We start from the raw sequence: 24,568 nt of genomic DNA on the forward strand, positions 1-24,568 counted from the left end.
TATAGAATAATATGTTGAAATAACAAACATCTAGAATTACATTTTACAGTGTACAGACAAGTGCCTATTTGCAGTCAATACTACAGTGATCATGTGACCATCCACAACTATTATCAAATAAAATAAAACTATTATACACAAAACATTCACAAATCACAGTTAATTATGATTACATAATTAGAATTACACTAGTCAGTCAACAGTGGAGACAAATTTATCCATTTATGTCCATCATTCATATGTCAACTTATTACAAAATATTGATAGGTAGAGGTACAGAGATTTGCAGTTTGTTATCACACGGGCAGCATGTCTGTTACCTGGTAATGTTTAATGTCACCCAGTCTTGTGTTTATACACGCATCACTTTGGTAAGTGAACCTACACAACAGGTTTTCTGCCCTTCATGTCCTCACACATTCATCACTATGCTTCATTAGGCCCAGTTCTCTTTGTGTTTATGCGGAACAGAAATCCAGCAAACACACAACACCTCCTTTTTCCAAAACATTAGACACGATGGCGTGTTACAGACTGAACTGCAAATGAAAATGATTGTTTATTATGACAAATACTGACTGTGTGGATCAGTGAGAGACTTGATCTTGACTTAACAACATTTGTGACTTTGACAATTTGTTGCTGTTTCTTTGTTTGTTTTTTGTTTTATTTGCCAAGTCTCTGACAAATGAACACATTTTTTTTAACTAGCGGGGAATCTCAAAAAGATCATACTCGGTTTTACCAATTTAGATAAAAATGTATTGTTTTATTTAAGAAACATTAACGCATGTAATCTTCTGATGTTTACTTCTGAGTACACTGGATTAATTTTTACTATTTACTTTGGTTCATTTGTCACATTGAGTACTGCTTTAAAGCAGCCATGCCTTACCTCTTGGTCTGTGGCAGTCTGTCGACAAAATAAGCACAGTTGTTTTGGTTTGAGCTAAAAGACAACAAACTGCTAACAAAAAAGACATGCATCGCAGGGTCCCTGTTTGATTGACAGGTTTTCATGTTTACTTGTTAGAAAAGATTTTTAAAATGTTGGCATCAAGTTTCAGCTTTGATTTGGACCATTTTTCCCTTTTTGGTAATCTGTTTTTTTTTACAGGTTTCTGTGTGTTATGCAAGACTAAGTGCCTGAATTACCCCTTGAGGAATATAAATCATGACATTTGACATTTGCACACCTGCCTTACTGGCTTTCGGTTCTTATTGTTTACCAAATCTTTAACCCATAACTTCCCTTACTGAACCCAATTCTTTATTGTGAACCATTCAGAGAGTCTAGCAATTAAATCACAGAAGCTAAAGGATGCTCATGATGCACAAATCAGCTACGCTGAACACATTTTTATCAAAAGAACAACAATATTTACTGGATGCAAGACACAAGAAGTCAAAAAGGACACAACCTGAGAAATTGCAAATTTTCATAATGTTCATGTTCCTTTTGGCCTCTGCTGCAGTCATACATATTCCTATAAACACTTCTGCTTTTGCCATTTATATATATTTCATACATATTTTCTTGTCTGCATGATTGATGCCATGTCAAGTTTGTCAAGCTTTATATATTTTTTATAACAATAAAAAGACAAAAGAAGAGAAAAAGAAGAAAGAAGAAACCATATGTGCAAAACCTGTGCACACTGATTTTTTTCTTTTCTTCTTACAAGAGAGCTTTAAGTATGATTTAAAACATAAATATATCTTGGCTTTTGTTTGCTCGATTCATGACAAGGTCATGTTTGATGTGGGGAAGTCAGGGGAGCAGTTTCCCACATAAGCAAACGGGCATAATTCCCAGGGAGCTCAGAGCAGAGAGGCAACAGTCCTGCGAAAACAAAAGCAAAAGTGTGTGTAAAGGCAACAGTACAACAATAATGCATCTAAAAATATCTTTGTGTTTTTAAATGTGAATAGTCTTACTGAAAGAGGGATCCAGTTAGCTCATCAAAAAGACCACCTGAAGAGAAATACAAAAATTATGTCAAACCAAAGTTAATTAAATCTGTGAACACACATCAGTACCCCCACAGAAACACAACTAGCACTTACCAGGTGTGCAAACTGTGTCACAAAGAATGGGACAAATGTAGCAGGTTGAGCAACCCTGGAAAACAAAACAAACAAAAAGGATTAACGCAAAGAGGAACTGGGCAAAATGAAGTGCTGTTTATTGTTATAGCAGTTATAATCCTTTTTAAGTCAAGAAGCTTACTTGGCAGTGCTCGCAGTGATCAGACTCATCTCCTTCCTCACACGGGCACTTGGCACAGTCATTAGAGCAATGCTACAAGATGGGAAAGAACCTCAACTTAGAGTGATTAGTCATGCATATGGTATATAGTCAGGACAAATCAACACAGGACTTATAATCATGGTTACTGAAATTATGTGAAACACAACTCTAATGTGTGATTATTGGGCAGATGTGCAAATAAAGTTTGTTATTTCCATGATATGTTTTTTTACCTCACAAATGGAGCAAACACTACACAAAGAGCCAGAGTGGAACTGTGGAGTGTCAGCAGCTCCCTCCTCTTCATCTGAGTCACCTTGGTTGTCCTTTGTGTCTTTACCTTCAGCCTCATCTGTAAATGGTTCAGGAAATCATCTTTATCGGAACTGTATTATATTCATTTCAATTCAGTTTTATTTATATATCGTCAAATCACAACAACAGTTTCCCCAAGACGCTTTATATTGTAAGCTGAAGACCAGGGAAAACCCCAATAATCAAATGACCCCCTATGAGCAAGTGCTTTGGTGACAGTGGAAAGGAAAAACTCCCTTTTAACAGGAAGAAGGATAAACTAGGCTCATTCAGCAAACTGCCACGATTGGTTGGTACAAATGTAGTAAAATGCAGCTTAAAAATGTATCAGAATGTATCTTCTGCCAGACTGCTCTGTTACTATACAGCATTGAGACATAAATGGGGGGTAGAAAATGCATAGGTAAGTATTTATTATTGTAAATGATCCACGGCAGACCAGATGACAGTTCAATGCTTTTTAGCATCGCTTTCTTTATTATGGTTGCTGTTGCAAACACACGAATGGCTGCAGCTCTACAGCTGCCAGCCGCACACATCACCACCAACAACAACAACAACCACCACAGACAGGCATCACAGCTTCTTATGCCAACGAGGGGTGATTGCAGATGCAGTGTAGGTGCATCCATCTCCCCTGCATGGCAGACCACGCCCCAGCACAATTACAAAAGCAAGTAATGCCATGTATCTGTCCATTTCATTAGTTACACCTGTTCAATTGCTCTTTAATACAAGGATCAAAACCCAGAAAGTATTCACAGTGCTTCATTTCTTACACGTTTTTTCATGTTACTGTCACGGCCCTGGGTCATGCGACCCAGTATGTTGAGTTTTTTGGTGTTTTGTTATTCTTTTTAGTCTAGTTTTCATTACAGCTTACTTAGTTTCATTCTGCCATGTTTTGTGTCTAAGTTTTCCTTGGTTGTAAGATTCAAGTCATGGCCGTGTCTTCTTATGTTTCCTGTTTTATTTTGAAAGAGCTTGGTGTGTTGTGTTTATTGTATTTAGTTTCACGTGTCCTGTCATTATGTTAATTGTTGTCAGCCGTGTTTCCCATGTGATCCGACTCCCCTTGATTATTCCTCATGTGTATTTAGTCTGTGTGTTCCCCTCAGTCAGTGTCGGATCGTCTGTTAACCTCACTACAGTTTACTTAGGTTTGCTCTATTGTTTCTCTGTGTTTTCTAGTTGCTCAGTGTTCTTAGTTGTCATAGTTTTTCACTGAGTGTCTCAGCCTTTTTGATACAGAGTTCAATAGCCACCTTAGTTTCCCGAGTGGCTGGTCTTTCTTTTGCCATCTGCCAATAAAGGCTCGCTTATTTTTTGAAACTACGTTTTGTCTCCACCGTGTCTGCATCTGGGTCTACCTCTTTCCACACACCGGCGCACCCCGGCGTGACAGTTACAGCCTTATTCGAAAATGGATTGAATTCATTTTTCACCTTAAAAATTCTACACACAATAACCCATAATGAAAAAGTGAAAGCATTTTGCATGAAATTCTTGCAAATTTATTCAAAATAAAATACAGCCTTTGGTCAATATTTTTTTGCAGCACTATTGGCAGCAATTACATCTACTAGTTCCTGCTGCCGAAAAACATTCCTACAACATGATGCTGCCACCATCATGCTTCACTGTGGGGATGGTATTGGCCAGCTGATGAGCAAGGTCGGGCTTTTACTGAGGAGTGGCTTCTATCAAGCCACCTGATTGGTGGAGCTCTGTCAGAGTTACTATTAGGTTCTTGGTCACTTCCTTGAAAGAGCTCAATTTTCAGTGTCATGTCAAAGACTGTGAATGAATATAATCTGTTTTGGAATAAGTCTGTAACATGACAATATGTGGAACAAGTGAAATGCTGTGAATACTTTCCGGGCGCACTGTATCAAAACCTCAGTATTCACATGGGTTTCCTAATTGCTGTGCTGGTGCTGGAGTAAACCTTATTTAATTGAACTGATTTCAAAACATCTTGCAGTAATTTACAATGTCATTCAACAACACTCACGTCTGCAAGCTACTTTAGTCACTTTTTTGCCATTTTTGTAGTTAACCGCTGACACTACAAGCAACTTTAGACCATATCTTTTTCTTTTTTAACTACTGACTCTCTACTAACATCAACCCCCCTGTGACAAATCTGTTCACTGACAGCCCAGGTTATGTGTTAGTCAGTCAGTCTCTGTACTAACAAGCAATCCAAGAAATGCTTTTCTAGCAAGGTCTGATTACTGACATTTATTTAGAAGTTACATGTCTAACTGTGTAATTTGGTGCAATATTTTTTTATGTATGACACAGACAGTCTCTTTTTTGTATTATACTTTTGTCATAATGTCATGTGACATGTTTGTTTTTACAAAATAGTCTAAGTAGCTTTAGTGTAAACAAAGCTAAAATTCCTACAGATCCCATTTTTCCATAATATCATTTGTTGTCATTCTTTTTCTATCATGAAGCAATGACTGTGTTTTTAAAACATCCCCTAAATTGTATAGCACCCTCTTTTAGATAACTCTCCAAGTATTTAGTGCTTGGTGCTTGTTTGAAGTCTCAAAAGCTACATTGGCACAACAAATGGAATAGATGGTTTAGATACTGTTGGGTTCCTACCACACAGATAATCCAGTCTATTTTAGGACTGATATGTATGACAGTGTTCCTAAAGTAACCCCAGTAAGCTGAACAATGTCAGAGAGCTACTGTAGAGTACAGATTCACTCATCCAAGAAAACTCATTATTTCTTGTAACTAATATTTAAATACTGAATCATTCAGTATCTTGCTAAACTATTAATATGTTTAAAAATGTGTGTGGGTTTAAAAAAAAGTGTTTTCACCATCTTCATCTTCAGAGTCATCCTCATGTGTATCCTCTTCAGCACTGTCACCCTCCTCTTCCTCATCTCCTTGAGTTGCTTTATCGTCATCCTCTTCTCTTGCTTCCTTCTCGTCATCTTCCTCATTACCAGCTGGGACTTCCTCGTGAACCTCCTCCTCTTCGCCATCTGCATCTTCATCCACCTCCTCCTCGCCATTCTCATCTGCATCTTCATCCACCTCCTCCTCGCCATTCTCATCTGTATCTTCATCCACCTCCTCCTCTTCATCCTCCTCTGCTGCATATTCTTCTTCTGATTCTTCCTCTTCTGCATCATCCTCATCTTCCTCATCAGAAGCCTCACCTTCTTCTTCCTCTTCCTCAACATCCCCCTTCTCCTTAGAATCATCTTCCTCTTCCTTATCAGTCTTGTCATCTTCCTCCTCAGCCTCCTCTTCTGCTGTCTCCTCCTCATCCTCCTGTTCTTTTTCATCTTTTTCTTCTTCCACCTGTTCATCAGTCTCTATCTCATCATCATCTGAGTCTTCATCATCTTTTTCCTCTTCTAAATGTTCATCATCTTCCTCAGTGCCATCACCACCCTCGGCTGTTTCAGCTTCTTCAGCCAGAACCTCCTCAGCATTTCTAACGTGGAGGCTTTCCTCCAATTCATTCAAGTCTTGGGCACTTACTACAGCAGAGAACGGAACCTGGGTTGAGCACAGCAGCACAAGCAGGAGCTTTACCACCCAAAATTTTACAGGTTCCATCTCGGAAGAAATGCAGCTTTGGAACTTGAGGACTGTCTTACTCTTTTCACTCTATTCTTCCACCAAAAACCAAAACAGTCGATGGCTGCTAAAGCCTCAACTGATTTAAGCAGCGTCTTCAGGTCTTTTTCTCAGGCTCCCGAGAGACGGGGTGAAAAGAAATGTGCTCACAGAGAGCAGTGTGCCAGCCTTGTCCTAAGAACACAGAGGACACAGTGAAAACCCGAGTGTGTGTGTGTTGTAGTTGTACGTGAGTGACAGAGGCACATGTCGAGGAAGAATGCTCCTGATGCCCTTAACACAGAGCATTAGAGAGGTGGGTGTATGCCTTTGGTGGGTGGGGGAGGGGGCTACTGAACTGCAAGAGGGTGGGGAAAAATAAGTCACTTAAAAAAATGGAAAGCTTAATTGCAAAAAATTAAATAATTTGAAGATGAAGTTTTGGTTCTATACACAGCTTTTGTTGTCATAGCTCCCAACCTATTGCGGAAAGTAGCAGAACTTTATAGATATACTGTGTGTGTGTTTCATTCGATTAATGGTTCGTAAATTTTTGGAGAAATCTTCTCAGTATCTGCTATTTAATTTAGTGTAAACAATAACTTTTCCAACACACTTTACACAGCAAAATTTATTTCTTCTTGTCAGTCCTGAAGCAAGTGAGAACATGTCAATATGATGTATGGCGTTTGTGTAAATACAAGAAAATGGAAAGCATGGCACTGTGAACATGTGGTGCTTTGCAAAATAGCCATTTGAACAACAGAATGTTTGTACTCATATTTTTTTACTTTGGATCCAGCAGGAAGAGAACACTCACATTTAGGAGCATTATAGAAGTCTACACTCACAGTGCCACATTCAGCTACCATACAGCAAAGAGCAGCCAGGCTGAAAGCGATGACAGTGCCTCTCAGTGTGAACTGCTCCTCCTGCAACTGACAGGTGGCGTGGCTAACTATTTACAGTGAAGGCTCCTTCAATAGCTTGTTCCACTATGTGACCTTCAATGGAGCCATGGAGGACTGAAACTCAGCACCAGCATGATAGTTCTGTCCAACTATCACACTCCCACGTTGTGTACACAATTAAAATGTATTTATTGAAGGCAAATGGGAAAGTTTCTTTCATCAAGTTCACTTAAATAATAACATTCAAAAACATTTTTTTTAATATTATCCTTTATTTAATCAAGTAAAAGTCTCATTGAGACTAAAATCTCATTTTCAAGAGAAACAAGAGGGCAAGAGGGCAGCAGAACTTTCAACAAATACAACTGATAACTATAGATATATATGTAGCAGCATACAGAGAACAGTCATGCACATAAGTTTCACAGCCAGTAATTAAACATAAAGTACAATGACAGACAGAGTCTTTAGGTACTGGCCTGGGATATTCATAAAAAACAGACCACAGTAATCCAATAAAGGGGGGAAAAACTTACAGAATCTGTCGTCACTTGGAGAGAGAAAGTCTCAGCTGAGATATAACTCTTTACCATTTGAAAATAATTTGGACTTGGATTTGCCTGCGTTTGGCACAAACTGAAGTTGAGTTTGGTGGGACTGAAAAACATCTAAGACAGACTGAAGAATTTCAAGTATTTTTACTAATGAAGGAGCTGAACAATAGATAATTGTATTGCCTGCAGAAAAATCGAGCTCAAAAGAAACCTACATTTTTCACTTGGGTTCTTTTCCTTGTAGGGCTAAGTTGCCAGGCAGGCCTGACACAGTGGAATTTGTTCACTCACTCAGCATTTTGATTTTGTGCCAAGAATCAGATAAGAGAAGGAATTTTTTTTTATACTGCAGTCACGTGAAAAAAGGCACTTCTTTCAGTTCTAACAGTTTATGCATCAGGACATAATATAAAATGATGTAATCTTTAAAAATCTCTGAAATTATTTGAACAATTCAGATATCTACGCTTTGGTCTCATCTGTTCTGAAGTCTTGTTCAGATGCACTTAAACAATGCTGCAATGCTCCTTATAGAGAGAAGAGTTTTTTGCTGTCTGGTAACACTTCCAAACAAGTCATACTTCTTCAGTGTTTTTCTAATTGTTCTGTCATGAATTTTGACATTTAACATGCTCGCTGAGATATGTAGAGTCTTTGATGTAGCTCTTGGATTTTTTTTAAATTTCTGTCACTTGTGCACAGAGATTCCTCCAGTTTCCTAGAATCTTTTAATGTTATGTAGAGAAACACTGAGGAACATTATTCTGAAATTGTTCAATTTCTAAACAGTTTTTTTTGCTGACTGGTGAACCTGTGCCTGTCTCTACTTTTTGTGAAGTGTAGTGTAGTTTTTCTAAGATGTTGCATTTGTACAACAAGCCACAGCCCTACAGTACATGCTTTGATAAGAAACTATTTAATTCATGATGTGGTTGTTTGTCCAGGTTATTGTGCTAAATATGATTCCTGTACTTTCTCCACTCATGTACAACTTTTTGAGATGTGTCACAGTCAGGGTATTTATTATTACCAATCTTTGGCTGAGCTATGCTTGGCTAACTTTTCACATAACTCTCAGCAACAAATTCTTCTGTACTCATAGTAAAATTCAATTCATTATACTGCCTGAAAACTTTATTTAAAAGAACTATATTACAGACGTACAAATATGGCACATTATGCAATGTAATGGAACGCAAAAAGTATTAATGTGCTCTTAATATAACTCCTGATAGACACCATGACAGAAAATCAGACTGCAATGCAAAAAAATCAGTTGGACCTCTTAAAAATAAAGTGAAAAAAATGTCATTTAATTTGTTCACTTACATAATGTGTGTATACAGTCACATCATAAATATTTTGCAGTATCTGGCACTGTCTGTGTGCCATATTTTTTTCTTTTTCAATTTATCAGTGTTTATTATCTAACGTAACAGTTCACTGAAGGTCATGATGGTGGTGGAAGATGTGAAATGAGAACGTGTCTTTCTTTTTTGCCTCCTAATTCACTTTGAGTGAATTGAAGGTGTCCTCCTTTATTTAAGGCTGAAATCAAGTTGATCTGGAAGACGAGGGGAACACATCTGTGCAGAAGGACAAAGAACAGGTAGAAAGATGAGTGAGAGGGGAAAAGGCCTCCAGGGAAAAGCAATGAATATTTTTTTTTAAATAAGGCAGTAAATAAACCTGAGTGAAAGCAGTGTGACTTTTTCAACATGCAGTTTGTTTTGTAAGCATAACTGATTTCATAGTTTCTGGGAAGTACCTTGTAATGCAGGTGGTGAACAAGGAGGTTTGAATGTGCTTCCTTGTGCTAAAGTATCCACATCAGTTCAGGACTGTTGAGTACTGCTCCATCTGAGAAGGGCAAGATGGAGTGCAGTGGAGATGGCGTCATCCGTTGAGCGGTTATGGCGGTATGCAAATTGCAGTGGGTCCAGTGAGGGGGGCAGCAGGGTCTTGATGTGTCTCATGACGAGCCGCTCGAAGCACTTCATGATGGTGGGTGTAAGTGCAACAGGACGGTAGTCGTTGAGACAGGACACAGAAGACTTCTTGGGCACGGGGACGATGGTGGTGGCCTTGAAGCACGTGGGAACGACGGCACTGCTCAGAGAGATGTTGAAGATGTCGGTGAGAACATCTGCCAGCTGTTCAGCACATTCTCTGAGCACTCTGCCTGGGATGTTGTCTGGTCCAGCAGCTTTACGTGGGTTGACTCTGCGTAGAGTTTTCCTCACCTCAGCTGTAGTGAGACACAGCACCTGGTCGTTCGGAGGAGGGGTGGACTTCCTCGCCGCCACGTCGTTCTGCCTGTCGTTCTGCCTGTCGTTCTGCGTGTCGAACCGAGCGTAGAAGTTGTTCAGCGCATCTGGGAGGGAGCCGTCACCATCACAGGCAGGTGATGTCGTCCTGTAGTTAGTGATGGCTTGTAAGCCCTGCCACATGCGCCGTGTGTCGCCGCTGTCCTTGAAGTGGTTGTGGATTCTCTGGGCGTGTGCACACTTCGCCTCTCTGATGGCCCGAGAAAGTTCGGCCCTAGCTCTACTAAGCGCCACCTTATCACCCGCTTTGAAGGCAGAGTCTCGGGTCCTCAGAAGTGCACGCACTTCCGCAGTGCGTGTTTAAATATACGTGTTTAAGTTTTCTGTTCATTACATGTGTTTTTTTGTGTCTATAACAAAAGCCAAAACAGGTGATTTGCTGTTAAATAAATACTAAACATAAGCATGAGCATAAACACAAAGTAATTTTTTTAATGATTGGGAAGTTCAGAGAGTACAGATTGTTTTAAGCTAAATGTTTTTTGTTTGGGTTTTTTTTTGTCTTGCAATGGAAACAATTATGTTGAATAAAGAAACTGCATCATCAGAGACACACATGAGGCCAGCACAGCTTAGCTTCGTATAAAGACTGAAAGCAGATAAAACAGCTAGCCTGGCTCCATCTAGTGACCAACATTCACCTTCCAGCCCTGCTAAAACTCACTTTTCAAGACTACAATGTGTCACTTAAAAACATTTTAACTGATACACAACCAAACCCATTGGCTGCTTTTTATAAAGTTAGCATTACTTAGCATAACCCACATTATCTCTGACCACAATCAACAAACAACTTTACATAAACACAACTAAAACTGTCTTTCTGCTGTATAGTAGGCGTTTTCCCCATGTTCCACCTTTCTGTCGTTATGCTGTAACAAAAGCTATGTAGTGCTTTAAAATCTATATAAAATAGTTTGAATGTGCAGACATACTCTTTTACATCAATTCTACATATGTATAGAGAATGAGTAAAAGGGTATGTAATCACAAAGTGAGAGCTTCAGATTAATGCTTCTGTTTTAACTGAGCCTGTAGTCTGTGTTCAGACTCTCTGCTTTTAGTCAGACATTTAAGCATACCATGGATTATCCAATTAACCTATCCCCTCAAACTGCATGTCTTTGGACAACATGGGATCCACTACTTAAAAATACAAAATGAGTCACTTACAAATAACAACCAGAGCTATACATTTTCATTCAACTGTGGCTTTCTCACTTATTACTCATCACTCATCACTTATTACTTTAAAGTAATAAAGCAAAGTGGTGGGTCTTTACAGAGGGCACTTTGTGGATGATCCTCTTGATAACGAGTCTGGTTTCAGTCATTATGCAAATGTACTGTTTATAAGATTGGGAAACCTGCAGTCAGCTGAGACTGAAGAAGTCACTTGGATGAGTGACGAAACGTTTCTCCCACAAAACGCTACGTCCAGATGAACAGAATCAACTTTTGGAGATTTACTTACCTGGATGATTGAGCATGCATCACCGACTCTTGATAAAGAGGTTGATGTGTGAGAGGATAATGAAAGGAGGAGCCAAAGAAGGACGGGAGTGGTACTCAACAATCAGGTTGTAACGCTGGAACTTCCAGTAGATGTCACTGTGTTCCTGCACTTCAGAGAAAGTGTAGCTGTGTGGACACAAGCAGATCAGAGCCACTGAGTCAAATAAAATCAATCAGTATGCTAATGCCGAGAAACATAATGGCAGACTGGTTCTTTACCTAAACATGGCAATGAGCAGGTTGATGAGCAGGATGTTGGTGACCAGGAGATATACGACTAGCAGAATCACTACCAGCCAATCCTGATTTCTACACGGCTCTTCACCGCTCTCAAAGTCATATTGTCTGAGCAGATTAGCTCCTGGCCCACTGTCACAAAATAGAGATAAAAGAAAAAAGGTTTTTAAAAAAGGAGTTAGAGTTATGATAACGGCTCAATTTCTAATTGCTGTGGTGAATTTTAAAAAGCTGTACTAATATTTTTAACTGATTTCAATGTCATAGAAATGTTCTTATTTTCATGCAAACTGGACAAACACGAAGGCAAAGGGTGAAAACCATGTAGTCCCGGCCAAATTCATGTGACGGGTGGAACATTCTGAAACGCAAGCATAGTATCACTTAATCACTGTGGTAGCAGCACCACCTGGTGGCAAACAGTAAATTAACCTGTGACATTTGGTTGTTAATTGAGGAAATGTTTTGAATATAAGTATTAAGAAAATTATTTATCACACACAGACAAGACAGCCAAAAGTGCCTCAAAACAACTACAGTGCTGTAATAAATGTTGCAATGTTGCAATGACAAACTATAAACTGTTTGTAGTGTTGTGGAAAGTTTTTCACAGACAATCCAGGATTAATATATCATCTTTATTTCTTGTCCAATAAAGAACATGTGGATGGCAGTGAGGTCACATGTCTTCCACACATCCACGTTAACCACTGTATTAAAATGGCACTTTAGAGATATTGTCTTTCCACCATGAGCAATTAAATAAAAGATTTGAATTAGGTGCATATTATTACATTCAGTTGTTCACTTGACATTTTATACACATAAACATTATGGTGAATAAAGTTCTAAGTAAAATGTCTCTCTACACCGACCTGTTGGATCGCCTCACAAACAAGGGTGAATACCCAGTACAAAACATACTCAGTAACAGCTGGACCTGAGGGTGGTGGAGGCTTGAAATCCACCAACAGGACGTAGGCGAAAAGCAAGAGAAACATAATATCAGGGCATCCTCCTAGGATGGTGTCCTAAGGATTCTAGGTTAGCATGGGACCAGTCAGTGGTATCAATTCCTTCGTTGTCCTACAGGAACTGCCTGCTTATACTCACCATATTACCCACTGCACCAATGCAACATCTGAGGTCTGTGCATCCCTCCATGGATATGCCTCCCTAGACCATCACTGACCCACCACCAAACTGGTCATCCTGAACAATGTTACAGGCAGCATAACATTCTCAACGGCTTCTCAAGACCCTTTTATGTCTGTCACATGTGCTCAGGGTTAACCTGATCTCATCTGTGAAAAAGCAGGGAGCCAGCAGTGAAACAACCATCCTGGTATTCTATGGCAAATCCTAAGGTGGCACCAAGAGCACAGGGGTCACTGGAGGATGTCTGGGCCACCCTCATGAAGTTTGTGGTCGGCTGGATGTCATTTACAGCCCCCAAACAGCCTCAAATCATAATGTGTCTTGTCTTTGGAGAGCCCATGGAGGTGAATTCTGTGGACAGGTGTGCTTTATACACATACTGTGATTGACTGGTTATAATCTACACGCCATGCGTGCACACAGACAGCGTCTGACTGGATCAAATACTTACTTCAATCAAAAGACATGCACATCAGTTTATATCTTCTATGTTATTGTCTGTTTATTTCCATTAAAATGACATTACTGGAAAAATGAGTAACTTTTCATTTTTGAGGGAAATGAGCAAATTTATAAATTCAGCAGGGGGTCAAAATATTATCATTTTTATTTATTAAAAAATAAATAAAAATACCTATACCTATTAAAAATACCTATTATCAAGTGTCATATTCAAAGTTTTCAGAAGGAATTCAGGAGAAATATCTGTGGTTTAAAAAGATTTAAGTTGCTTTGGCAGTTGAAAATACAAGTTTCAGCGCTGGATCTTTGTGTGAGATTAAGCATCTGTTTGACCAAAAGGATAACCCTGAAACAGGCTTACAGTTTTTATACTGTGACAATAACAAAGTTTATTATGGCTATCTTTTTCCAGAGGCAACGTGGCAGTCCTGCTGTCTCCTTATGAATCCTCTCTCCATTCACGTCCACTTACTTCTTCGACTTCGCCTCGTATCTGCTCCCTCTTTTGTGAGAGACAGAAAAGAAAAACAACCCCTGCCTAGCCTTGATAATGTTAATATCCATTGTTCTTCTACTGATTCTAAGGTCTGGTTAAGGATATCTTGTTCAGACTCTCTGACCCAGAGACAAGCGTATGTGCAAGCTTGCAGCAGAAAAGGACCCTCAAGCGCTCTATGTCCACTCTTCAATATTTAACCCCACTCATACCGCCAGGTATGACTAACACAGGTCACCTATAAAAAAGACATGCTGCCACCACAAGTACATTATCTGTTTCTTCTAAAAAGTTCAGAATACCTTCATGGCTTCACTCCCTCCTTGGTCTGCTCTGATTGTTATCTGCTGCCATTTTTAAGGATAAACTCTGTTGTTCTGATGATGGTTGTGCAGATGCCATATTTTCCCTCTAGCAGTGCTGTAGTAGCTGATAGAGCAAGGTTCCACCTGGCACAGAGTGATAGAGGGTTTCCAGCTTGCCATAAGTTAGGTAGTCCACAATGTTCAAACCGTTCTCAGTGAAAAGCCGAACAAACTTGGGGCTTGTAATTGATCAGGGCATCTGTCATACTGTTTAATTGGAGGAAGGTAAGATCATGTTTTGAGACAGGTCAATATTTTTATGCCATATATGTTATTATTAGTTTTTCTTTCAGTGTAACATCTGTGTGGCATCATTTCCCTTCCTCACCCTCCACTGAATGTCGCCATCGAAGAGTTCACTCTTGGCAATGTCAACCCTGTTCCATGCTGATCACTATAAGGGTTGGGCTCAACTAATTCATGCTGCTTACTTGCTATAAAATACAAATGTGACAAAAATCAAAATAAGAATAAAAAGTTAATGTTGCTGTTATGTTGTAAAATTATGGTCTGCTTATATGTACCTCACACAAGTGTTTTCAGCAGGACAGTGTCAAAGTCATTTGGACTCTTGTGCTCTCCATGGTAGACTGTAATCAAACCTCTGTTCTGGTAAATTCTAAAAGCCTGGAGACAGAAGATGGGAAAAAGGAACAAGAATGTTGGACACACAACTGCAAGATGATAGGGACAAGATGTAGGAGACCAAGTACAGAAACTTTTTCTGAAAGTTTTTTTTTTTCAATGAAATATGTTTAATTTAGTTAAAATCAAATTAACTGCAATTCTGATAGGAGCCATTGTGCACACTTACTTCAAAGACCTTCACCTTATCTTCAACTTCATTGATGGTTAACCATTACACATTTGGTTAAAAAAACAGCCAAATTCTTTAGACGGATTAAGTTTAAACAGGTCTGTTTACTCTGCATTGTTAGTAAATGGCATGGGTTATGTAAGGTTAAAAATAGTGTGAACAAAACATTGGCAGCTTCACAGGTTTTAAACCACCAGAGAATAAAACTGGGGACTTTTGTGTTAAAGTACATTGTTTAGGGACTTTTTGTGAACTAGAATAGAAAGCTCTCAAAAGCTCAGACAGTTTGTCCTAGTTAAGTGTAACAAATGCAGATAAGGACTCCACCCAGCTATGTATCATTTCAATGTTTCTAAGAAACTTCCGAGAATTAAAAAAGACAGTAAAACTGCAGAATCAGTCACAAATAATTTTAATTGCCATTTATTAAGACCAGGAAAGCCACAGTTTTCTTCATGTTCATGCAGTACAGTACAGTATTAAGGGCATAAGCAATGTGTATCAATGACAAATAATTTGGTTCATCTAAGAAAGTAAGACACAAATCTTTCATATCTATGAACTTCATAAATGAAACAGCATGTTTTCTTTTTCCATTTTGTGGTTTTAGCTACCAGTGCATTTCAACTGCAGCAGTAGCTGCAATGATGGAGGCAAAAGTTTTATTTTACAAAAAAATCACCATATCCTTCAATCACCGCTTGGTAAACTAAACTAGGTGCATGTGCCAACATCAAGGCATATCGTAACATGTCACCAGATAATGACACATTCTTATAATGCTGGATTTCATAACCACCAGAAGTACACTGTAAATAGTGCAGGTGCATCCCTTTGTCACCCACATGTAGCTCTGGCATGGAACATGATTCAATTGGTCAGACCATTTGGCTTTGCAAAATGAAAACATGTCAGTGTCTTTGCTTAAAGTGAACATTGCATGCACGAGGTGCATTCATCATACAGACTCAAATCTGACAACAGGCAAAAGCTTGGTCACAGGTAGCCATAATCAAGAGAGATAAGATGGGAGCAGAAGTAGCCTTCACCTTAATAAGTTGTTTTTTTACACTTTTCGTGATTATGTCAAACACAAAGAACTACATTAGAAATCAGCAAGGTCAGTTTTAGTTAAATGGGAAAAGAACGCATGTGCTGAAGTGAGGTAACGGGTTGATCAGCAAAGTTGTTGATGACGTCCTCTTTCTATTTTAGCTCCAACTCCAGCCCAGTGCAAGACTGAGAAGTAGCAGGCTCAGGGAGAAGCAGGTTGTGGAGGCTGAGGCCTTGATGCTCTGAGTCCAGACTTGCTGTGCAGGCTGCAGGCTTCTGTAGACGTTTTTCATGATTTGTGATGTCCTGTCATTGAAGTGCAGTGTGGTGCTGAAGAGGTCAATCTGGTCATGAGACATATTTTGTTTCCAGTTAGCTGTATGAACCACTAACGGTGCATCTGTGCTTGCAACAGTGACAATTAGCATACACAAGGAAGAAATAAAATAAACCTACCAGATCTTTGCTGACTTTAATCGGGTCCTTAAAAACGGTCCAGACCACCGCCTCATAACAAGCGGGGGTCGTCAAGGATCCAAGGTAGCGGTAATACTTAGTGCGATCCACACCGACGAGCAGGTCGTCCAGGGAAAACCCGGCTGCAATGGAAACGTTCTGACCTGAGGACAGAAACAAGACCTACATGAAGGAACTATGGGTGACACAATTTAGAGTCAGAAACAGGAGAGGAGTTTTTCCACAAAAAAATGTCACCTTTTTCTGTGATGTTGGCCAAGTAAGAGGTCAAATTGCGCCAGCTTTCCGGCTGACCAGTTGAGTTGCCTGACATTACCTGGAATAAAAAGAAGGGGGTATTGCATTCCCCATCACAGACGAGGAAAGAGAATTCCCCCCCCCAAAAAAGAAATCGAGTGACGTCTCAATACCGAACAACACAGTAAGCATTATGTCATCTCGTGCGCTGCTTCTCTCACCTCGATAAAGAAACCAAGCGCTGCAAATCCGGTGGAGTCATTAAGGGCTAGACTTGTATTCCCATTGTAGGATGACTTCCTGTTTACAATATGCAGCTGCGAAAATGAAGTTTGCTTGTTTATTTTTGTTGTTTTTTTTTTGGGGGGGGGGGGGTTGTTATTTTTACAGATTTAAAATTAATATATCAAAGAAATACACCAGCATCACCAAAATAACTGGGGAAAAAAATATCTGTACCTCCATAGGATAGCGCTTTCCATCCACTGTATGCTCTGAGCCGGGGACAGAGGAGCCGTCGCCCCAGTGCAAGTGGAACTGCAGGCTGTCATATTGCTCGGACAGGTCCCCTCCTGAAATCTTAACTCCGCTCTTAAGGGTCACTTTGACTGGAAGAAGGTGGAAAAACAAAAACACGATAACGTTACACCTAACCTAAAATACTCAGGTGCAAAGCCAGTGCGTTTAATTGTAGAAAAGATGAGTGCGCTAAAATCCAAGTGAGACACAAAGGTTACAGAAACCCCATGACAACACACTTTTGTAGCCACTAAGTCATACTCCCGGTGCTCACCTGTGTTGCCAGTATTTTTTATTGATGTCATTGATGAGGTGTCGTCATACTTCACAAAAGTGAATTCACTCAGGTTGTCGTTCGGTGTGGCAGATGCTGAGACGATGTCAATGGGTGACTGTCGGGTGCCGTTGCAATACTGGGGGACAATTGTTGACCAGGTTGTGTCATCTATGAGCAGAAAGAACACGTAAAGTCACCGGAGAGAGGTCACCCAGTGGGCAACATATAATAGATAATGGAGATATTGGGTACTTACTGCAGGATGGGAGGTGATAACACCAGGCTGGATGACAAAAAAAGAAGGGGGTGAAAAACAGAAGATTTAGATTCACATAAGCAGAAATTCAGTGTAACAGTAAATTCAAAATATCGGAGGGGGGGGGGGGGGGAGTACACACCTATTGATTGGGAGTGAGCGGCGGGTACGAAGGCGCACACAACAAGGGCAACAACTTTAAACCACTTCATCTGAAACGACCAAAAAGCCACATTGTTTGAAATCGCATATATTTAGAAAATAATAAATTCAATTAAATCAAAATAATCAGAAAAAAATGGACAGCACAGAAAAGAATAATTAATAATTAAGAATAATTAATTTATAATTAATTTATTAATAAAGTATTCTGATTCTGCATGAATGAATGAATTCATTGATTAACAGGTTACTATATGGAGTGACAAACTTACCTATATATAAACTTTGACGATTAAATTCTAAAAAATGAACTAATGTTATTTGAAGTGCTGCAGTTTGCTGTTAATAGAGGAAAGAATCCAACAAATGCAGGTTTCTGACTGTAGCCTAATTTTTCCTTTTGTCCACTTCATCTGAGCAGCACAGTGTCTTACCTTTGAAGAACCTGTGCCTCCGTTCAGCCTGTTGTCACAGGCAGCTCACCTCACCTGCCCTCTTTTTATTTCCTCAGTGCATCCTGCAGCTGGCCCGACACCGCCTCCATGTGACACGTGAGTAGGTCTTTATCTCTCCGCAATAATTTCGAGGAAGTACGACGGAGTATTACGGCGACTTTAATAAAAAAAAAAAAATATATATATATATATATGTATTATCGACCTTTTTGAGAATAAAGTCGAAATTTCGAGATTAAAGTCGTAATTTTATTTTGAGAAAAAAGTCAAGATGTATAGATTACACTCGTTATTTCAAGACAAACTGCCGAATTATGAAATCATACTTCAGAATCGGTTTTCGTAACAAGAATAGAAATATTTTTAGTATATTAACAAATTGTGGGTGTCATTATAAGGACGTTTAAAAGATGAAGAAAGATGCATTTTGGTCAGACGAAAAAAAAACCCCCCACACAACTTATGGTTATGATTACAGCCTCGTGCAATAAAGAGGATGCATGTTTTATAACAAGACGGCTGATCAGTATAAACAAGGCATTTTGTAAAGGGTATAGCAAACTTTTTTTCTTAAAATACATTTTTGACTTCAATGTCAAAATGATCACAATAATATTTTTTTCAAATACAGTCCAAAAGATTCAATAAGCTACATCATTATAACCAAGATTCTAACACAGGTAAACAGAAGTTTTCCCAATCGCTACTAATGAATGTTATCTTTTTTCAGGATACATAATACCTGATATTATCCAAAGACACGTCTGCTTACCTGTATCTTTTGCTCGTTTCTTCTCTTCTTTTCTCTTTTTTTCTAAACTGGGGACTTGATGGCTTCGATGTTTTCTCGTCCATCTTCCATCAGTAGTTTTGCACTTCAGTATCAACACCCAACCCCACAACATAAACGAACAGACTAATAGACAACACCTTGTATATATATATTTTTTTGGGGGGGGGGGATTTCACACAACTCAGGAGAAATAATTAATACATAACGGGTTTGAATGAAATGTGCACCATTTGGAAGCAGCCCGCCCGCTCCCCTTTCAACTGGTTGTGTGTGAGACTTCAGCAGCAGCAAGCAGGCGCACTGAGGGCCCTCGCGCTCACTTTTTGTGTATATGTGTGTGATAGAATGTAGAAAACACATCAGTGCAAATTCTACATCATAATGTCTTCAGTTTTTGCGTTTGTTTGTTGTCAGCATTAACGCGATTAAAATTTGTAACGCAATCTGGAGCGCAGAATTGACAAACTTTGGACAAAACTGCTCGAAATGCGTTGGCAGAGACGTTTCAGGGAGTCTGAGTCATTCTGCGCTCCAGATGGATTAATTGCGGTAACATATTTAATCGCGTTATTGGGATGATGGCGTTAACATTGACAGCCCTAGTTTGTTGGTTTGCTGGTTATTAAGTGCCGCTCCAGCCAGCCAGAGAATCCCCCGCCGCCCTGCCCTTTCCTCCCTGTGTGGCAAGCAGCAGGTGCACTTCGCAAATGGAGCTGGCATGATGTCGGGTCAGCATGGGTGGGAGCAACTTTTTTTTGCCGATGCCGCACTCACCACGATGCCATCCTGGACAACCGCCCATGTCGATCATTTCAAAAACCGCTTTGTGTGGATTCATGATTAATAAGAGGATTAAAGCAACTGATTGCTAAAACAACCTATTAGTGTTTCCCTCAGTAGAATTGTTCCTAGAAATCCAATAGCCAATTCCAGACAGTATGCTTTCCAGCATTCATGAGCATTTATGCTTCCCTATGTTGACCTGCATGAAATTTGATTTCTTTTTTTTCTTCTTTTGCGTTTCTGTTGAAAGTTGAAAGGTGTGAATGCATGACAGGTGAGTCGAGGTGTCAACTTTTGTTTTTGAGTTTTGGAACTTCAATTACGGCATTTTTGTTTTAATTAAATGACAAACATTGCAACTAACCAGAGTGTGCTATCACCCATCCAATTCAGTAACAGGAAGACAGCAGCATCTGATTGAGAGTCGTTGCTGTCATTTAAATGGAATGTTTTTTCAGTTTTTCAAATTTCCTCAAACCAGTTTTTAGTGAACACATATGATGCTGATCTTTCCTGCATACTTGTAACCAGGAACCACAGTAGCCTGCTGGTAATAGATTCATTCTTCTGCCAAGTCTAATCAAAGCCATTCAGTTCACTGTTATGCATTGCATTCAGAATTTCATAAATGCCCAGAACTTCTCAGTAAAAAATACTCTTCTTCTAAAACTGGATGAGTTTTAGAGGTTTTTAATGTTTTTATTTGGACACAGTTAATGATACTAAAGACAACATAATATTCTCTGTTAATTTAGGTAAAAAAAAAGAAAAAACTGTTATGAAGTAGCATTGGATGTAGTAGTAACACACGCAGCTTCTCAGTTTTCTCCAGCGGGCAGAATTGATGAGGATGGCCTTAAAAGCTTCTCATGATGTGATTAACTCCACAGTCTGTAATGGTGGCCTATGGCATCAACCACTACTTATTACTGTAGCATCAGATCCTTTAAGCCCGCTAAGTTGTGAGATTTATTCTCCATGGATTGGGCTTTATTGAATGTGGGGGGAACTTGAAGGACAAATCAACAGGCTGAACTGCAATACAGTTTGCAGGTGTTATATGTCAAAGTAACAATGGCATGAGCAGAACATTAAACAAACATCACCCTGCCTTAGACAGTTTGCATCCTGCTGACATATGTTCCTAGGAGATTATTGACCTACCCTGCCTTGGGCATAATAGAAGCAAAACCTAATTCATCAGCTCAAGCCACCTTCTTCCATTGTTCAATTGTCCAGTGCAGGCACTCCCATCAGCACTGTAGATTCTTTTGGTGATCTTACACATTGTTATGTATCCAACCAGCTTTTAATATCGATTCTGAATTATTACTACCCATATGAAGTATTGTGAATGGGTTAGCAACTCTGATATCATCTATGACGGTGATTCCAATAAATCCTGAAGCTACTGTTTTTTAGGTTTTGTTTTTTTTTCGTACATCCAGTTTCTGGGCGTGTTTTGAGACATTTTGAGTGCTCACTGCCCATTTTCACGACATACAATGATGATGTGCCTTCTTTAAGCTTTTGTTGGATTAAGCATGTTCCAACCTGTGTTAGAAATTATGACTTGTTCTATTCATCGAAGGGAACAATGTTAGTTTGTAGTTTTGATACATCAAAATATCTGATGTAAACCTCTGTATTTTGTTGCCAAAGAATCCCGAGATCATATGTGTGTTGCTTATGAGTCAGTGTGTGCATGAGCGCATCCTTTTAAAGCTGCAACACTCAGCTGCCTCAATCAGAATCTCAGAATCTCAAGTGTTTCACAAATTTATTTATTGTAGTCAAATTCAAAATCCTGCTCCTCACATACAAGGTCTTAAATAATCAGGCCCCATCTTATCTTAATGACCTTGTAGTACCATATCACCCTATTAGAGCACTTCGCTCTTGCACTGCAGGCCTACTTGTTGTTCCTAGAGTATTTAAAAGTAGAATGGGAGGCAGAGCCTTCAGTTTTCAGGCCCCTCTTCTGTGGAACCAACTTCCAGTTTGGATTCGGGAGACAGACACTATCTCTACTTTCAAGATTAGGCTTAAAACTTTCCTTTTTGCTAAAGCATATAGTTAGGGCTGGACCAGGTGACCCTGAATCCTCCCTTAGTTATGCTGCAATAGACGTAGGCTGCCGGGGATTCCCATGATGCATTGAGTTTTTCCCTTCCAGTCACCTTTCTCACTCACTATGTGCTAATAGACCTCTCTGCATCGAATCATATCTGTTATTAATCTCTGTCTCTCTTCCACAGCATGTCTTTCATCCTGTTTTCCTTCTTTCACCCCAACCGGTCGCAGCAGATGGCCGCCCCTCCCTGAGCCTGGTTCTGCCGGAGGTTTCTTCCTGTTAAAAGGGAGTTTTTCCTTCCCACTGTCGCCAAAGTGCTTGCTCATAGGGGGTCATATGATTGTTGGGTTTTTCTCTGTATTTATTATTGTGCTATCTACTGTACAATATAAAGCGCCTTGAGGCGACTTTTGTTGTGATTTGGCGCTATACAAATAAAATTGAATTGAATTGAATTGAATAGTCCATTAACCACTTGAGTCGGGGGTCTGCTTACATTCAAAACTTTTTGTGCATACTAAAAATATCACGCATTACGTGTTTTCGGGATCCTTTGAACAACGTGTACATTGTTTAGCTTTGTCTTTGCAAAGAGGTCAAACAATAATACAGTGCACCACATTCTGCATGACATTTTAGATTAAGAATAACCAGCAAAGAATCATTTATAGACACAAGTTATGGTCACAGATTATCTCTTTGTCAGAGTCCATATATCTTTCTGAAACATGCACAGAAGTTAACATGACTGAAGCACCTCTAACACTTGGTTTTTATCTGTTTGACTAAAAAAATACACAGGATATTGATGTGTCTTTAAGTGGTAATGTCTTCATGTAGCTTTCTCACAAGAAATCAGGAGGAAGCAAGAGAAAGGGGAATGCTAGAAATTTAGACTGTTTGGCTAAAATTTCAAAGTTAGGTATATTTTTTTAGCATGGCAATCAAAGAGGCTTCACCAAACAGAATTAAGTAAGTTATATGATATGTTTTTGTTTTGTTTTTTTAAAGTTAGATAAGGGTTAAATAATTTTCCAAAAACTATACCAGACAATTGATTTGTCACTGTATGGTAAAGGTTGTGTCTTGAAGCAAATGCTACTACAAATGTCTGTTTACAAAGAAATAAAAATCACTTCTAATTAATTGATGTTACATGTAATACATGTAATTTAATTATATTCTGTGAAATTACAGACAAAATATTTCCTTAAGTAAGTTTGCAAGTATTATTTTTTACATTTTGGAACATGCTCACCCAGATTGTTCTCATTGTTCTCAAGGTTGGAATGCTAAGCTGATCGGTTTTACATTTTGATGACATCAAAAAAAAATCTTATGCAAGTTCAGTATTACTAATGCTTAATTTCATCTTGGGTTTTACCATAAAAGAAGTCTGTTTAAAAAAAAACTATGGGCTTGATTGAATAAAAGAAGACTATTGTCATTATTCCCCCAAATGAAAAAACAATGCAAAAGGGATACAGTTGGAAAATTCCTTCTTTGTACTGTTGAGTATATCCTGTATTAAAAGATTATAAGGAGACAAAACATAATACCACTAAACCTCACGTTTAGCCAGGTAAGCTTGGCACAGACAAGAGCCAAATCTGAACATTTTCCACTCCTATCTTTTGATCATTCATTGATTACACAAGTATATCACATTTCCAAATATAAAACAAACAACAGAACTGTTTTCAGATGGAATGGGCACTGTCAGTGCGTTAACAACGGTAATGAGAAACAAAACAGACAGAAGAGAGCATTATGGTCATTATCCTGTCTTCATCCACTCAGCTTGACTGGTCATGTCAGATGACTGCCCCTCCCTGAGTCTGGTTCTGTTGGAAGTTTCTTCCTGTGAAAAGGAACTTTTTTCTTCCCACTGTAGCCAAAGCTCTTGCTCATACCCACATAACAGACAGGTCTGGCCCAGATCTGGTGTCAAGCCGGCACTGCTGGCTGACTTCTGGCATGGTAAGTGGTATGTCATCCAGATATGGGCCAGACCTGGCGCAGACGGCACTGTTTATGTGATGGCATGCCACATCTGGCCCAATTGTGGTTTGGTTTATGTGGCCCAGGCTCATAGAAAACAGGTCTGGCCCATATCCAGCGTCAAGCTGGCACTTCTGACTGACTGGTGTCATGGCAGGGTGTATGTAAACCAGATGTGGGCCACATGTGTGTAATTGGGTGAATGTGACATGTTGTATAGAGCACTTTGAGTAATCCGGGAGAGTAGAAAAGCGCTATATAAGAATCAGTCCATTCAGTGTCTGAACAGAGTTTCGTCATGTTACTTTTGCACTATTATGTTCTCGCACATCTTGTTATTGATTAAGGCTGACATCCGCAGCCAGAGCTGAAACTGTTCTGGGCCAGCACAGGACCACCAGTGTGTCTGCAACTGGCCTTGTGCTGGTCCATGTGTGGGCCACCTCTGGCAAACCAGATCTGGGCCACCAAAGGGC

The 24,568-nt window shown here is 39.4% G+C and overlaps 3 protein-coding genes across 4 annotated transcripts in view; 1 reads left to right on the forward strand and 2 right to left on the reverse strand.

The window, feature by feature from the left end:
* Window positions 1–24,568, forward strand: part of LOC100701335 (protein tyrosine phosphatase receptor type H) — a 574,626-nt gene that overhangs the window by 209,699 nt on the left and 340,359 nt on the right. The window lies entirely within an intron of this gene.
* LOC100705115 (sarcoplasmic reticulum histidine-rich calcium-binding protein) lies at window positions 1,434–6,409 on the reverse strand. The gene is made up of 6 exons (XM_005448310.1): window positions 5,413–6,409; window positions 2,485–2,603; window positions 2,231–2,302; window positions 2,068–2,122; window positions 1,939–1,975; window positions 1,434–1,843 (listed from the first exon to the last, which is right to left on the reverse strand). The coding sequence occupies exons 1-6, from the start codon at window positions 6,161–6,163 to the stop codon at window positions 1,822–1,824; spliced, it is 1,056 nt and encodes a 351-aa protein (XP_005448367.1). The 5' UTR covers window positions 6,164–6,409; the 3' UTR covers window positions 1,434–1,821.
* LOC100704847 (carbonic anhydrase 4) lies at window positions 15,416–18,480 on the reverse strand. Its single transcript, XM_005448311.3, has 9 exons — window positions 18,421–18,480; window positions 17,967–18,036; window positions 17,825–17,851; window positions 17,566–17,736; window positions 17,232–17,380; window positions 16,994–17,089; window positions 16,773–16,851; window positions 16,515–16,678; window positions 15,416–16,402 (listed from the first exon to the last, which is right to left on the reverse strand). Exons 2-9 carry the CDS (start codon window positions 18,034–18,036, stop codon window positions 16,217–16,219), a joined length of 942 nt encoding a protein of 313 aa, XP_005448368.1. The 5' UTR covers window positions 18,421–18,480; the 3' UTR covers window positions 15,416–16,216.

Source organism: Oreochromis niloticus, linkage group LG8, assembly GCF_001858045.2.
Source record: "Oreochromis niloticus isolate F11D_XX linkage group LG8, O_niloticus_UMD_NMBU, whole genome shotgun sequence".
Classification (NCBI taxonomy): Eukaryota; Metazoa; Chordata; class Actinopteri; order Cichliformes; family Cichlidae; genus Oreochromis; species Oreochromis niloticus.

Excerpts from the sequence above, each read along its gene's own strand:
- LOC100705115 (XM_005448310.1), bottom strand. The coding sequence starts at position 6,163 with ATGGAACCTGTAAAATTTTGGGTGGTAAAGCTCCTGCTTGTGCTGCTG. Across the intron at positions 2,604-5,412 it reads TGACTCTGAAGATGAAGATG|ATGAGGCTGAAGGTAAAGAC; the intron begins GTGAAAACACTT and ends AACCATTTACAG. Across the intron at positions 1,844-1,938 it reads CTAACTGGATCCCTCTTTCA|GACTGTTGCCTCTCTGCTCT; the intron begins GTAAGACTATTC and ends TTGTTTTCGCAG.
- LOC100704847 (XM_005448311.3), bottom strand. The coding sequence starts at position 18,036 with ATGAAGTGGTTTAAAGTTGTTGCCCTTGTTGTGTGCGCCTTCGTACCC. Across the intron at positions 17,090-17,231 it reads GAAAGCGCTATCCTATGGAG|CTGCATATTGTAAACAGGAA; the intron begins GTACAGATATTT and ends TCATTTTCGCAG. Across the intron at positions 16,403-16,514 it reads TTAAAGTCAGCAAAGATCTG|ATTGACCTCTTCAGCACCAC; the intron begins GTAGGTTTATTT and ends TCTCATGACCAG.